The 15613-nt window shown below is 55.0% G+C and overlaps 1 protein-coding gene across 3 annotated transcripts in view; it reads right to left on the reverse strand.

The window, feature by feature from the left end:
- Positions 1-962: 962 nt before the first annotated feature.
- Positions 963-15613, reverse strand: part of Rxra (retinoid X receptor alpha) — a 188166-nt gene continuing 173515 nt past the window's right edge. For all 3 annotated transcript variants that reach the window (XM_036184804.1, XM_036184802.1, XM_036184803.1), the window contains 6 exons: positions 15180-15349; positions 11557-11686; positions 9687-9819; positions 7714-7805; positions 6172-6277; positions 963-4382 (listed from right to left, as the gene is read on the reverse strand). In XM_036184804.1, the coding sequence (XP_036040697.1) occupies positions 4235-4382; positions 6172-6277; positions 7714-7805; positions 9687-9819; positions 11557-11686; positions 15180-15349 (779 nt within the window). In that variant the 3' untranslated portion in view covers positions 963-4234. The remainder of the gene's footprint in view (positions 4383-6171; positions 6278-7713; positions 7806-9686; positions 9820-11556; positions 11687-15179; positions 15350-15613) is intronic.

The raw sequence follows: 15613 nt of genomic DNA on the forward strand, positions 1-15613 counted from the left end.
ACCTCTGGACTGCCAAAGGTTCACGTTGATGCTGGGGGAATGGCACTGGCTCTAACCAGGGGAAGACCTGGCTCGGGACAAAGTCCCTCTAGTCAGCAGCACCTCTTAGTCAAGAGGAGGAAATGCATCTTACAACGTCTCACTGACAATTAGGGACTTGGAGGAGGCTATTTCAGGGGCAGTAGTTTTTGTATGCATGCCTAAGGAAGTGGGAATGGTACCGTGAAGGTCTGAATCCTAGTATGTTGGGCCCAGCTTCCCACTGCCCTCCACGGCCAAGCGGGAAACATCCGGGATGTTGCAGCATGTGTAGATGAAAGAGTACATGTGATGGTATACTCCTAGGCAGGGACTTCAAGGATCCTGGTTCTGCAGGCCAATAGCCAGCAGCTAGAGACAGGTGTCCAACATCACAAGGCCCCTCAGGTCCTGCTCCCAGCCTATAGATACCCAGTGCCTCCCAGGAGTAAACTTATCTGGATAGAGGGGCATGAGATGACAGGGCAGTGTCACCAAACTTGGGGGTAGGTGCAGCCCAACCTGCAGACAGCACGGAGACAAAGGGCATTTATCACATGAGATGGCACAGATGGGGGATTGTTAACCTGTAATTAATTGGGTAGTTAGATGACAACATGTATCTGGGGCCCTCCGTGTGAACCTCCTGCCCACTCCAGCCAGCAGAGGTAGGTGCAGGAAGGCCAGGGCTGGGCAGGCATCAACACATGGTCCTTGCAAGTGTCCACAAGCTGGTGCTCATGGATTGGGGAGAGGACTTTGTAGAGGCCTCTGACAGGCCCCAGGTCCCAGGGGAGAGCATCATAGCAGAGTAGACATTGGAAGAGAAGACCCCATCAAGAGGGTGTAGGCAGAAAGCTGGGGAATGGAGCTGACCACATGCCCTCCCACTCACTGCCCCATGTGTCTGAAACTCCCAAGACAGGACACCCCAACACAGGACATATGAGAACCGAATGGAGATATATTTTGAAACGCTCATATTTGTCTCTCCTCTCAATGTTTTTCTGTTTCTTTTCTACAATCCTGAGACTGCTGTTCATCAACCCCCGGCGTCTGCGCCACAATGTCCCAGAGAGCAGTTACGCAGGGAAGTCATTTCACAGTCAGACGGGTTGCAGCGAGGCCGGCAGGCAGGCACCGAGGAGAGAGCAAGGTTGTTCAAATCGCCAAGAAGGGGAAGGAAACCCTGCTGGTTGTGGCCCTCCCTCCCATCAAAGGAAGTGTCTGTCTGGGCTGTTCGCACGAGTCTTCAGCCTCCTTGTATGGGCCTCCTCTGCTATCTCAGCATCCAGGTGTCCCAACGCTTCTCGACACTCAAAGCAGAAACAAAACAGGTCCCCCGCCATGCCATCCAGTTTACATGAGGGATAAAATTACATTTGTACAAAAATAGATTCATTTACCCTTCCCGGTGCGTTAAACATTCCTCCATCTTTACTCCCTGCGGACGCGGCGTCCCCCCCACAGTGGCCGCGCATCCCAGCTAAGGCATGGCTAGAGATCAGGGCACTCCAGCCCTGCAGCATCTGAAAATAGATGCATCCCCTGCCTCCAGAGTCACCAGAGCCTGACTTCCCCGACCGAAGGGGACCTCAGGTCCTTGCTCACAAGAAGCAAATGTACAGGAAAACAGGAAAGTCTTGATTTAAAAGAACATAAACCACCGGTAACTGTGCCGCATCTCCTGTCACTGGTGTGCAACTTCTGCGGTCTCTGTACAGCACATCCATGTTCACCACACACCTGTGTGTATGGGGACCAGGTCACAAGCCCCAATTCTGTTGATGGTGACAGCAACTGATTAGCCACTGGTTGCCTGCTCCAGCCAGGTCTTGTGGGGATCCCGGGGGAGCGGGCTCAGGTGTCCCTTGGCACGGTCAAACAGCCTAGTTTCCTCAAGGATGCTGGAATTTGGAAAACTGAGGGTGTGGGGCCAAATCCCCTCAGTGACTGTTGTTACAGGGTGACACAGGCCAGAGCTGCCACAGGCTCTGTGGTCATACTCCCTGCACAGCCATTGGAGGCCCAGATGAATCTCCAAGCAGGGAGGTGACAGATGAAGATTATGACCATCGGTGGCAGCTGTTATCCAACCAGGCTGAGGTGGGGATGGGTGCAGGGTGGCCAATGAGCTGACATTAGTGCTATCTTTAGAAAATTAAAGATTGTCCCACCAAAACAATAATAACAATCATAATGACAATCACCTTAATTGAGCCAGATTGGTAACACGACTAAAGGTCTAGTTAAATGAACCCAATTCTCTCCTTAGTGACATCACATCCACACCTCCCCTGCAAACAAACAGCACTGTACACACCATGATGGTGACAATGAGGCTAAAAGAACAGGAAGCCTGCCAGGGAGTCTACGATGACAAGCAGTGGCAGGTAAGGCTACGTGGGCCAGCGGGGCTAGGGGCCATGTCCCCAAGTGCCTGAGAGCCAGCCAAGCCCAGACATGGCAGCATTCCAGAGTCAGCCCCAGGACTTTCTCCACTGGAGCCACTGACCATAGAGCACAGCATATAACAGGGCCAGCAAGAACAATGGGAGCAGTGGTCTGCAGAAGGCACGGTGCTAGGTGTGGACTGGGGAAATCTGTACCCCTCTGTATGGTTCTGTCATTCCCCAAAGGCTGCATAGTTTCTAGGAAAGCCTAGGGGAAGGGGCAGCTGGCTGGTCCTGGGAACTGTGAGGCCTCCCATGCATATCTCTCAGGCCACCACATGGAGAGAGGGGGTACGGGGAAGATGTTTCTGGAATCTTTTACAGGTGCCTCAGCTGGCTATGGTTGGGGACTTTGAAAAGGTCCTTCCTCATAGAGCCTATGAAACTGGCTCCTCCCATCCACTACCTCCAGGCCCAACCCCCTAGATGGCTGGTTCCATGAGGGCCTTCCCTTCCCCTGCTTTGCACCAATGGGAGACCAGCTGTTGGGGAGGTGTGGTCATCCCCACTAAGGCACCTGCTCCTGACAAACCTGGGTCTCTGGGTCTCAGACTAGATCATGAAGACTGGGACCCAGAGAGGCTCTAGACTGTTCAATTGGAGACGCACACTCAGAGCCTAAAGTGAGCCACATGGATAGAGCAGAAGCCTAAGTCTGCAGCCTGCCACCTGAACAGGTGTGACAGAGCCCTTGGGTAAGATTCTGGATACTGTTCACATACAACACCATACCAAGGAGTCCCAGAAAGGCCTATCAGCATTCCTAACACAAGTGGCCAGTCCAAGAAAGGGACCATTCGAGAATTCCACACAGAGCCTGGCATGTCGGCTACCCCGGGACAGTCACCTTCCATGTCTACATGGTTCATCCCCAAGTCCCTCTGGCCCTCTTTCAGGAAACCAGACTACAACACTCCTCCTTCCCTGAGCCTCAGGATGTCCAGTGTCCTATAAGAGGCCAGCAAAAGGATAGATAGCCCATGTGTTGCCCACAGGACCACTGAGTTGGAAACCCCATTCTACTTGAGCCAAGGGTAGCCCTCCAGGATGATCCTTGGCAGACCACAACAGAAGATCTGGAATAGGGAAAAGCCAGGCCACCACAGTCAGATAACCCTGGGTTGATGAGATATATGGTGGTGGACAGTGACACAAGAAGGAACTGGGCAGACATGACAGAGGACCTCCAGCCCATGTAGCCTTGAGGTGGTCCCAGAATCCTGCACAGTGGCTGTGGTGGCATCTCAGGATATCTTTGGAAACAGGCTTTACAGGTTACCTATGACCCAGGGGGACAGGACCTGCCCCTACCTATTCCTTCTTGACCCTAGGTGTCTTCCCACCCTAGCTATGTACTAGGACTCTGAACAGGCAAAGATGGGCCACTGCAAACAGAGGTGCCACGTGGGCATGTTGAGAACCAGCGACAGCAAACAGCAACTAGAACAAGACCTTCTCCCAGCTCTGTGGCTGCAGGTGACAAAGACCCCAGGAGTACCCGAGCCCCTCAGGGTGACAGCAGGGTAGCCTAAGAGCATGTTGTGGGGGAGGGGGCTGGCTCGGTCTCAACCAGCTCTGGCCATGGCCCTGGGCCAAAGGCAAGTAGTAACAAAGATGACAGGGATGGTGACGCATCTTTTGAGACCTAGGACACTGCACCTCAAAGGTCCACAAGGGCCAGCAGAGAGGGCAGGGACAGGGCTGGAGCTGAGCAGCTGTGTCCAGGCAGGGTGCAGGACCGGCGCACGGGTGGCGGCAGGGGCCTAGGTGGTTTGATGTGGGGCCTCCAGCATCTCCATGAGGAAGGTGTCGATGGGCGTGTCCCCGATGAGCTTGAAGAAGAAGAGGTGCTCCAGGCACTTGAGCCCGATGGAGCGCAGGGCGGGCAGGCGAAGCAGCAGCTTGGCGAACCTGCAGGATGGTGGAGAGTAAGGACCGGCCAGGAGACCTGGCGGTGCTCCCATCTCTAGTGACCTATAGCCTCCCTAGAGACCAGCTGAGTCCAGTGGCCTGGGACCTGGATCGGGTCTGCCGAGGAAGCTGCCCGAGTTGACCCTTGGGGAAGAAGATGGAGTGAGGAACTAGAGAAAGGAGGAGCTGAGAGACAGAAGAGCACAGGCTCAGGGGCGGGGGAGGGGGGTGCATCAAGATGCACGGGGCCCTGGGATGAAAGGAGCCAGTGGGAAGACTACTACTGTAGGCCAGGAAAGGCCTGACAGGGTTTGGGAGAGATGTTACAAGTGTGGGCTTGCTCCATGGGCGATGGGGAGCCATAGCAAAAAATGTAAGCATGCAAGAGCATGAATGGAATTGTGCACCAGAGGGGCCTCTGCAAGAGCAGCTGTCCTGGAAGCAGTGGGGCCTTCTTCCTGGGAGGAGGCAACAGAAGGATCTGTGGGCAGCCTCATGGGTAACATGTACGGTACTTAGTGGGTGACTGAAAAAGCCACAGAGTGGGGACCTCCTGTGGAGGTGGAACTAGTAGTGAGGTGGGGGATTCTCTGGCCCAGCATCCCTAGCATGGTGTGCAGGTCCCTCCCCAGAAAGGACTCTGATGGGCTACTAGGCCTTGGGAAGGCCCTTGGGTCCCTCTAGTCCTGGAGTATTTCCCAGGCAAAACACTGATAGGTATGGGAAAGGAGTCTAACAGCTCATGGAAGATGGACATCCAGACCAATCGGCCATTGCAGACAGGAGAGGACAGTGTGGGGTGGGGACAGGACCTGGGGTCCCACATGTGACCTCTGTGTCTGCTCGGGGATCCCCCATACACGGGGGGGGGGGGGGGGGGGAGGCGGGCTCTGGGCCTCATTAATTATTAACCATGTCTTTCACTTCCAGGGAGGAAGCCTTGTGGCTGGCTGCCCCACCATCCTCAGTTTAAAAGCACAAGCATAACTTGGAGGCTGGAGGGGAGCCAGAGAACAGGCTGTTTTCTGCTGAGCTGGCGAGATGGGCTAAGGCAGGAAGCCAGGAAAAACAAGCCGTTGCCACCCTCCTGTCCTCCTCCGGGAAGTTTCACTTTAAACCAAACCAGATGAGGGCTAAGCAGCAGTGTGGACAGTTAACTATGTGTGTGCCAGGCATCAAGATGGGTTAGTGTGCCCGTCTGCTGTCTTCCCACCCCCTCACACCCAGTCTGCAGGCGGGGAGGCTGCAAGGTGTCCTACAAGGGAAGGAGCAGAATGAAACATCAGACTGAATCCTGGCAACGCACCATTGCTCCTTCTGGACACCTACTGTGTGCCTAGCACTAGACTGCACAGCCAGCACTGTGGACCAGACCATGACCGTAGTTGCCAGCCTGCTTTAGGCATACTGAGAAAAGGTGCGTTCCAGCTTCAGCCATCTCCTCTGCACAACGGTAAAAGCACCTACATTGTGCCAGTATTTCCAGGCCTCTTAACAGGTTCATTTAATGGGTGAAGAACAGAAGGCTTTGTATTCATGAACAATGACAAGCACCTACTGTGCACCAGGAATTAGACCAGTTCTCTCAATGGGGTACAGGGGAAGATGTGTTGTCCTCAGAGCCTGTGAGCCCGAGGGTGGCCTAGCTCCTGCTCAGAGCCTACAAAGCATCCCAAGCTGGACTTGTGGAGGATACCACTGTCTTGTGGCACACAAAGGGCTTCAGAAACAGGTGGTTGAACCCAGGGGTGGAGGCAGGGGCCTGTCTGGGGGTGGAGGTGCAGCTCACCTGCCCGGCTGCTCCGGATACTTGTGTTTGCAATATGCCTCTAGTGATGCGTACACCTTCTCCCTCAGCGCCTCCACCTCGGCAGGGTTTGAAAGCCCCTTGGAGTCTGTGGGGAGAAGTGGCCTCAGGTCAGAGCCCCCAGGTTGTCTCCTAGCCACATGGAAACACAGCAGAGAGTGTATGTGGTACATAGCTAGGTATGGCTGCCCTGCAGACTCGCAGCTCACAGCCCAGGGGGTGGACACTCAGGAGTCATGCCACTTGGAAGCCAGGTGACCTCAAACCAGTGCCTTGACTTTTAGGGACTTAGTTTCCCTATTTTTTTTCAGGTGGCCATGAGAGATAACCAATGTTTTCATTGCCCTCGGGCCCCACCCCACTGACAAGAAGAAAGCTGTAAGCCCATCACTGAGCATCTCCCTGAATCACACCCCATGAGCAGATGCCCTGGAAGCCCCTCCTCAGAGCCTAGACACTGGCCACAATCCAGGCTGCAGATATGCCACAGTCATCAACATCATCAGGGCACAGTGTTCCAGTGGGAATGCTGAGGGTGGCCTGGGTCTGGGGACTCCTTGGACTTTGTCAGGTTCCTCCAATTGACCTAGCTCCTGACAGTTCCTCTCTCTGCCCCATAGCCCCAGGCCTAGATCTCTCTGGTTCCCCATGCCTCCAGCCAGGCCACACAGACCTAACCTGGGATCTATGAGGCTGGAATTTCAGCCTGGTGAGCTTTCATGGGTAGAAGCCTGTGTCCCTGTCCCTCCAAACCTTCTACCCACCATGGGCAGGGTGGATGAGCCCCATCTGCCAAGCCTTAGCCCACATACCTCCCCTCTCCAGCAGACAAGGATGAACTTTCAAAGCCCAAAGCCCATGCATACGCTGCTGTACCAAAGGCCCCAGCCTCAGCGGCTCCCTAGGTCTAGTCAGATCCACCCCCAACCCTGTGGGCCATCCCCTGAATCCCTGAGTCGTTTCCCAAGGATCCCACATTCTCAGCTATACTATGCTTCCATCACCAGGTAAAGTGGCCACTGGTGGCATCTGTTACCAACCCAAAGCTGTGAGCACAGGCCTGGCCCACACTCCCGGAACTACAGCCTCCCATGCGTGGTGCCGCACTGAAGACACTGTCTCAGCTGTGACAGAAACAGCTTGGAGGCCTTGAATACTGTGGCTCCAGAACCACAGAAAGGACTTACTGTCTTTAGGAGGATGCTCTGTCCCAACCCCAAACACCCTTGAAGCCGAGGCTCGAGACAGTATTGGCTGCCCCTAAGGACACCTAACAGAATGGACTGATCACCAGCCCCATCCTGGGAGCTCACTGTGACAGATCACTGTGGACAGCAGAGCCCACAAGGCTCAGCCGGAGACCAGGAATGCCAAGTGCCGGCCACCTGAGCCTCTCAGTTAAGTCTCAAGAGAAGTGGAGGCACAAGATTGCTGTCGTGATGGGGACACAGGGCCCTGGAGGTCAAAGCATGAACTGGGAAGATGCGGGTGCCCTTGGCCACACAGGAGGCAGGACGGCCATACCCGGGTTGAAGAGGACAATGGCACGCAGGCAGCCCAGCTCCGTCTTGTCCATCTGCATGTCACGCATCTTAGACACCAGCTCTGTTAGCACCCTGCAGGAAAAAGCGGGTGTCAAGGTCCACGTTAGACACATCCTCACCAGGGCTCCACCAAGGGAGACCCACTGCACTCCTGTGATGTCCAGGGTACACCAAGGGTAGCTGGAGGCACTGGGCCTGGTCAGGGCCACAGGAAAGAAGCATCACCATGAGCCCATGGTTCTCTGGAGGGTGGGGTCCTCCATCACCCCAGGACTGTCTGGGAATCTGAGCCTGGAGGAGGAACCCCAAGACTGCTGAGCCAAGAAGTGCTGTGACAAGATCTCCTGCTCTGTGGCCATCCATGGTCGCCCTGCATTCACAGCTGTTTCCCTTAGCTTCAGGTTAGACTTTCCTCTGAGACAAAAAACTCTTGGTAGGAGTCGTTTCTCATCACCAGACTCCTCCTCAGCAAGACAGGGACCCCTCCCAAGGGCCTTCAAGTGTCCTTAGTCCACTCAACACACACAGGGTCTGGAGAGATCCTAGGCCCCAGTCCCATATCAGCCACCCTGAGCAAGAGTCTCTCTGACCTCATAGCAAGGAGGAGCCCTGCCACCAAGGGTCAGACTCACTCACTTTGACAGTGAGGATGAGCTAGGACCTCTCCAACCACCACCTGGGATCACCAGAGAATATAAGCTTAAGGCCCCCAGCGCTGTCACTCCAGAACTAGCTGGGCATGTGGCTAGGGCTACATTTCCCAAAACCAGACTCAAGAGGGCTAAAGCCCCAATACCTTCCCCTCCCTGTGGAGCGGCCACATATGTAAGCTTGTCAAAGGCCCTAGAAAGGTTTGCAGCACTGAGCTGAGGTTAGCATTTGCCCCATTTGTGGTCATAAACCTTTCAATACTAATACACTGTCTATGTATTCTAATCGGCCTTCTTCTGGCAAGAGCTCCATCTGTGTACTGTTCCCTCTGCCCCAGAGAATGCTAGTGAGTGGCTTTGCTCACCTCCAACTTCAGGGCTCTAAAGCTCAGGGTTCACCTGCCTCACCCCCACCCTGCTCTCTCCTATGGGCTTGCTCATTTCTACTCACTGTCCTATGTCCCCTGTGTCATCCCTAGCTTCTAAACTTCTGCTGACAGAAACTGACATCCAGGTCCCCAAAACACTGAAGTCTGGCATAGGCCCTCAGCTTATACATAAGAGCTGGCCATCCAGACAAAAGGGCAAGCAGCCATAGACCCTCACCGGGTGGGCATAAGCAAGATAAGCATTCCAGGAGAGGAACTGTGTAGAGCCAGATGGCCCTTGGATGTGGCTGCACTCCAGCCAGCCTGCTCCTTTGAGCGTGCTTCTGAGGAGCAGTTAAGGCACTTTCAGAGGCGTGCATCCATGTCCTCTGGGGGCGTGGGGGGCAGCAGATCCGAAACAGCAGTCACTCAGTGATAGTTCAGGGCACAGTTCACCCTGGGGCTACAACAGCACCCCTGCTTACGCCTGAGATGTGCCACATGTTGACACTTATAAAACCATACCAGCAACATAATCTGTTTTTGTTAACCAGGTGCAGCTGTCCTTGGAGATATGCAGATCACAAAGAAGGAAGGCTGCCTGTAGCCTCCACTCCCCTGACACTGGACTCCACAGACAGCAGTCTCCACATGTCTGGCCCGCATTTTCCACACTAATGTCTTTCCTACACAGAGGCTGTGTCCAACAGGGCTGGAAGAAACTAATGGCCGGCCCCAACAAAGACAGCCCCACCCCACCTACCTGTTGAATACAAGGCATACTTGGCCAACTGGTCAAAGATGGTCCCCAACCCATCTACCCAACAAAGGTGATGCTACACCACTCATACGATGAAGATGGCATCCACTCTGCCTAGTTATCAAAGATGGTACCTACCCTGCCCACCCATCAAAGACAGTGCCACCCAGCCCACCTGTCAAAGATGGCGCCCACTCCAGCACTGTGAGCGCTGTTCCGGTGTACATGCAGGCCAGTGGCAAGGAGAATCCCGTCTTTCACAGCTATGGAGCGGTGGGAGAAGGAGGCAATAAGCAACTCGTTCCAGCCTGTGGGGAGAAGATGCACAGTCACTCTGCTGTTTCCATGACCCCAACACTGTCCTTTCCCCTCACCTCTGGAAGCATGTTCCAGACCTATCTCTCTCCACACCCAGGTCAAGGCTTCCAAAGTGGGACCCCAGTGAGTGTTTCTTAGAGAAAGGCTCCCAAGCACCTACGGATAAGCAACACCTCTTCCTTCTACCAAGTACACGGGCAACATGTCAGCCCCGAGAAGTCCTGCACCAGGCACACCTCTAACACATTCAGGGCATGGAAGCTTCTTTCTGCACATCAGAAGGGCATATACCTTGGAGGAGTTGGGAAAACTCCCAAAGACTTCCCTTGGGATGGCTATGAAATGATGCTGCCAGTCCAGGCCAAGAGGAATGCCACAAGAGCTGAGTACTGAGAAGGAAAGTCCCCTTGGAGCCATGTATCCCAGGCTCCAGTGATGACCAACCAGAGCTGTTGTGCAAAACACTACAAAGGGGCCTGGGGGAGAGGCATAAGAAGGAAACTGCACAAACAGCCAGGACTCCTTGACAGGGCAGCACATGAGCCTTCTCAAGACTAGCTAGTCCAGAAACTGCCTGTGTCCTGAGATCAGGCCCCAGTTCCCCTCTCATGTCTGCAAGCTGATATGGACACACTGACCCATTTTACAAGGGGGAAACTAAGGCAGTCAGCACTTGAGAGAGGGTATGATATGCCTTTTGCCACAGGTTCAACCAACTTGGACCCTGGAGATCACTCCCAGAAACATGACCTCAGGGACGCCACAAGAGCACATGGGGCAAACTCTATCTATCTCATATCTAGGCATCTGAGTCCTACACTGACCAGGTCACCTGAGACCCCCAACCTAGAAGGGCTGTCCCTTCTAGGTGGGTTGGCATGCCTCAGTGGCTAGGGCAAAGACCTGGACAGTTAGTTGTGTCCCTGCTGGACAGAATGCTTCCCAGAGCCTCAGAGGAGCCTGTGCTCCTCATGCCTCATGCCTCATCCCAACAGGGAACAAGCCCACCCAGGCAGAGGCAAACATGGCAGGATCCATCTTTCTCATCTCAGCAACCCATGCCCACCAACAGATCTTTACAAGGGGAAGGCAGGAAGGTTGGGGCCTGTGTGAGCATCGCCCCAAGCAAGTAGCTTCCAAAACATTCTATGATGTACAGGGATTCATCTATGGCTCATTTTATCTACTGGGGTGGGCTGAGCTATGGCTGAGAGCCCTTGGTGCAAGCAGAAAAATCAAAGCAGTTGGGGTGCTTAGGCACCTCAAAACAGCATGGGTCTCCAGGGCCCTTCACAAGAGGTGAGGCAGGAATCAACTGTCACCACAGCTCTGCAGAGAAAAAGAGGCGCATATCCCCATCTCTCCACAGGCAGGAACCTGAGCTAAGGATCCTAACCTTGGCACCCTTACTGGTCACTTGGTGGAATCTAAGCAACAGTCACCAATGTCCCTTTAACAAATAGGGAAGAATCAGGACAGCCTGCACAGCTAGCCCCATCCCGAGTTCCAAGGCTACACTCCTCCCCAGCAGAGTCCCCTTTGCTGAGTATGAGACACTGCTTATGCTCCATACACTTGCATCAAGACCTCTGCTCAGAAAAGGACCTGCAGCTCCCAAGGTGACAAGGTCACAGCGGTGACACAGACCTGGCGGGCTCTCAGCAGGAGTGATGCTCACCCACCACTTGTAGCCTCCCATTCCGGGCTCATCCAGCCTGGCCACTCACCCGCCCGCAGCAGGATGACCTGGTCGTCCAGAGGCAGCTCCGAGAAGTGCGGGATCCTCTTGGCCCACTCCACCAGAGTAAAGAGCTGCTTGTCTGCCGCCTGACAGATGTTGGTAACAGGGTCATTTGGCTAGAGAGGAGGAAGGGCACCAGTCAAGCCTCATGCCACTGGTATCTTGAAAGAACAACCCTGTCCGCCCCCAAACACCCAGGAGGTGGATTCCCAGAATCCACATCCCAATCCCTGGCATGAGACCTGGCACAATGAAAAGATTTTGAAGAAGAGACCCAATTATAATACCAGGGATGGGGAATGACCCTGCTTAATGGAGCTCCTGGACTAGTACCGTGCTAGAGGTCATCAGAAGTAGGGGCTCAGAGTCTGAAGGGATGAAAAGCAGATTAGGGGACATGGCTGACCAGGGAGCTAGAGACCTCCAAGTGCAGAAAAGGCAGGAAGAGTCAGTCCTGCCAATGCCCTAACTGGTACCCACCAGGACAATACAGGGTCACATAGCTCAGTGGCTGAAGATAACAGACTCTGTACCCCAGAAGCCACTGGGTTTGTGGCAATTTGTTGGAGCAGCCCATACCCCTGAAAAAGAGGAACTGATATGGGAAAGGGACCATGTAACAGGCAGGTGAGAGAGCTGAGGTAGGACCAGACCCAGCATCTTTTAAGGTAACAGTAGCCCACACAGAAGAGACGTTTTAACAGATGTGCAAGTGGAAGCTTGGGGCCAGTCCACGCTTGGTCCAGATTCCAAGTCACCGGCAGAGGTGGCATGTCACTAGAAGCCTTCAGAAAGTTCTGCCCAGAAGGGGAGCACCTAGTCCTTCTAGGTGAGGAGGCTCAGCTGGGCCTTACAGTAGGCTTGGAAGCCTATCCCAGTGCCTGGCAGGTGCGCTATGGTCGTAGGCCTCTGATCTCCAAAGTGTGGTAGGTAGTAACACCCAAGAGCAGGGTACAGGGTTCCTGGCTTTGAAAACAGAAAAGAGAATCACCTGCCTTTGAAGGGCTTCAGCTGACAGAAACCATCTGGTCGGCAGTGACGTTCAGTCTAAACACCCAGCCCTGGGTGAAGGGCCTGTAGAGGGCTCAGTGAAAGGTAGTGACAAATCGGCTTCACACTACTGGCCTGGCAGGACTGGCTGCAGAGGATGTCAGTACAAGATCCCCAGGACAGAGTCAAAAGGGATGGGAGACATCTCCCAGCCACGTGACCCTGAGCAAACCTCAGAGGCCATAGAGCCCCAGCATAACAGGCCCAAGGCACTCTGCTTAGCGCTCAGGCTGTCCACACAGCCTGGCTTTGTCTGTCAGCCACAGGAGGGTCACTCCACGGGTGTCTTCCTTGCCTGCCACCTGCCAGCGAGCAGCCCCAAGGTGGGAGACAAAGAGTGCAGGGCCCTAAGCCAGCTGGGAATACATGGACCGGACGACGACGACAAGCCTCGCGCTCAAGCTCTGTGATCTCCGCCTTGCCCCAGGAAACAGCTCTCTCTGGCCACCCTCTATCCTAGCTTTTCACAATGCCACTGGGAAAAAGAGATCAGAGCTATTCCTGGGCTGACTGTGCCATCTGTCAGGACTGGACACAAGACTGAAGCAGAGGACCAGAGAGGGAAGGAGGTAGGCACTACATAGGTGTGAGGGCCCAAGAGGAACAGGAACTGCCTGGAGGGCTGCCTGGCAGGGAGGGGCTGGGTAGGCTCTGGCTCTGCCTTGTTCTACCCTACTGCATCGCTGTACTCCTCTGAGCTGAATCCATAGCAGAGTTTAATGAGCTACCGCTTGCCAGGGAGGTGTGGTCACAAGACCACCCAGGCAGGGCCCAGAGGAGCCAGCAGCCCATCTGTGAGGCTAGGTGCTGCCTATCCAGCCTCCTTAGCTTGAGTCAGAGGGAAGGGCCACCAGGTCTATGTATGGATCAGATGGAGGTCAGTCACAGGAGGCTAGGAGGGCAGTGACCTTCCACTGTGTGGCTCTGAAGACCTGAACCCTCACGGGAGGAGAGCAAAGGCAGTGTCAGAGGACATCACCAACAACAGCCTTACTTGACAAAAGAAAACCTAAGTCACCCTTCCCAGCCCAGGCAACTACCCCTCAGACCCCATTCCACAAGGCAGAGTCCTGAGGCTGCCCTCCCTTCTCTTCCAGGATTGGTGAGAAGGCTTGGGGGCAGGACCCCAACCAGAACACTCACTGGGCAGGTTCAAGTAGGCAATGTTTTCTGTGGTCTTCATGGGGGAGCTGTCATCACATAGCCAGGGTTGGGTCCCCAAAAGAAGACTACCTGCAAGACCCTACCCCTTCTCCCCAGTAAGGCAGCCCTGGGGATGATCCTGTCACGGAGCCTCATAAGTACACAGGAGGGGTTCTCCACTCACAGACTACAGAGGGGGAAAGACATGTCTGAGCCCCTGGAATAGCTCAGACACCACCCCACTGACTCCTGAGATAGCCTGCTATGCCACTTCCCTGTGCCTAGAGCAGAAGGGAAAGAGCCAGTGCTCTGTGCCCACCTCACAGCAACAGGCTAAGGCTAGGCACTAAGGAGCAAGAGAAGACAAATATAACCCTGATGATGGATGGGGCCGTCCTTGAGGTCTACCTGGACTGGGCGTCCAACAGTAGCCACAGGGCTCTGGTCCCAGCCCGGAGGCCCACACAAAGGTCCAGATAGAGTTTGGACACGGGGCAGACAGGCCAAGAGCTAGAGACAACAGGAGGCCTGCGGGTTTGTCCAAGGTTCTGTTCTTGGATTTACACAAGAAATACCCCAATCCGGAACACAGCTGCAGCCACCTCCTCACTGGGACCTTGGGCAAATGGAGTCTCCCACCCAAACAAGCCTCTCTTGGCCAATGGCCCTTAAAGTGATGGCAGGGGGTGGGGCAGGGAGGGCCAGGGGGAGGAGTTCAGGTGAGAGTCCAGGAACCAGAGATCCTGTAGGCAGCCCAGGCAGAGAGCCAGTGGGAACCGTGGCCCTTCTGGTTTTGTTGGAGAACTGCAGCAGCTAAAGGTGGCAGATGGTACGGGAAGACTGGGGACGGTGGCCGTCGAGGCCATGTCTACAGGTGGCCAGTTCCAGGGTGACCAGCTGGAGGGCCAAAAGACACTTCTGCTTCAACAGCAGTCCTGGCAGCTGCCACCCACAAGCACCTCCCTGTTGGCTCCTCACAGCAATGGGTAAGGACAGAGGCTCCAGGAAGTCATCCTGTGGCCACACACTGGTGAGAGAGCCAGCCTGGGGCCTAGCAGCTGCCACAGAGCTTTCTGCCCAGGCTCAGCTCCCTATACCTTCCCTGAAGGGTTCCCTTGCCCTGAGGTCAAGCCTCACCACGCACATGAGCCAAGCAAGACCTCACGGTGACAGCTGGCCCTGGCCCTGGCCCTGCTGAGTATTTGGATGGGGCCAACAAAGCAAGGCCAGCACCACAGGTAGGGAGGGCCAGGATATCCAAGCAGAGTGAGGGTCACCCAGCAGGACGGAAGTCCCACTGTTGGGGACAAGAGACCACAGCAGCCACAGGACTCTGGTTCATTGGCTGTTCGAGCAGAGGGTAAGCAAGTAAGCAACCAGGGGGGAACTAAGGCAGGTGAACGTCTCGAGACTCACTGAGCTGGGGTTCAGCCCCATGTTGGCCTCCACGTATGTCTCAGTCTTGGGCTCAACAGCAAGCTCGGCTTCCAGAATCTTCTCCACAGGCATGTCCTCATTGGCACTGCTGGTGGACTCCACCTCATTCTCACTCCGGTCCTTGCCTCTCTGCCGCTCCTCCTGCACGGCTACATACAGGAGACAGTCACCTGGGCTAGCCAGGGCCACAGTTCCTGGAACATCCCCCCATGTTCAGGGCCAGGTAGGGCTAGCTCCAAGCCGGTGCATCCACAACCCTGGAGTCCCCTCCAGGGCCTGCTGAGGGAGACATACTCAAAGCCCAGCCTCATGCCTGCATGCACCTGGCCACTGGGTGGCTGTATACCTGAACACACTCAGTATTTGTACCAGGAGCCCATCTGAGGTCAAGCAGATGGCCTTTCCTGGAGCTG

The sequence above is a fragment of the Onychomys torridus genome, chromosome 4 (assembly GCF_903995425.1).
Source record: "Onychomys torridus chromosome 4, mOncTor1.1, whole genome shotgun sequence".
Lineage (NCBI taxonomy): Eukaryota > Metazoa > Chordata > Mammalia > Rodentia > Cricetidae > Onychomys > Onychomys torridus.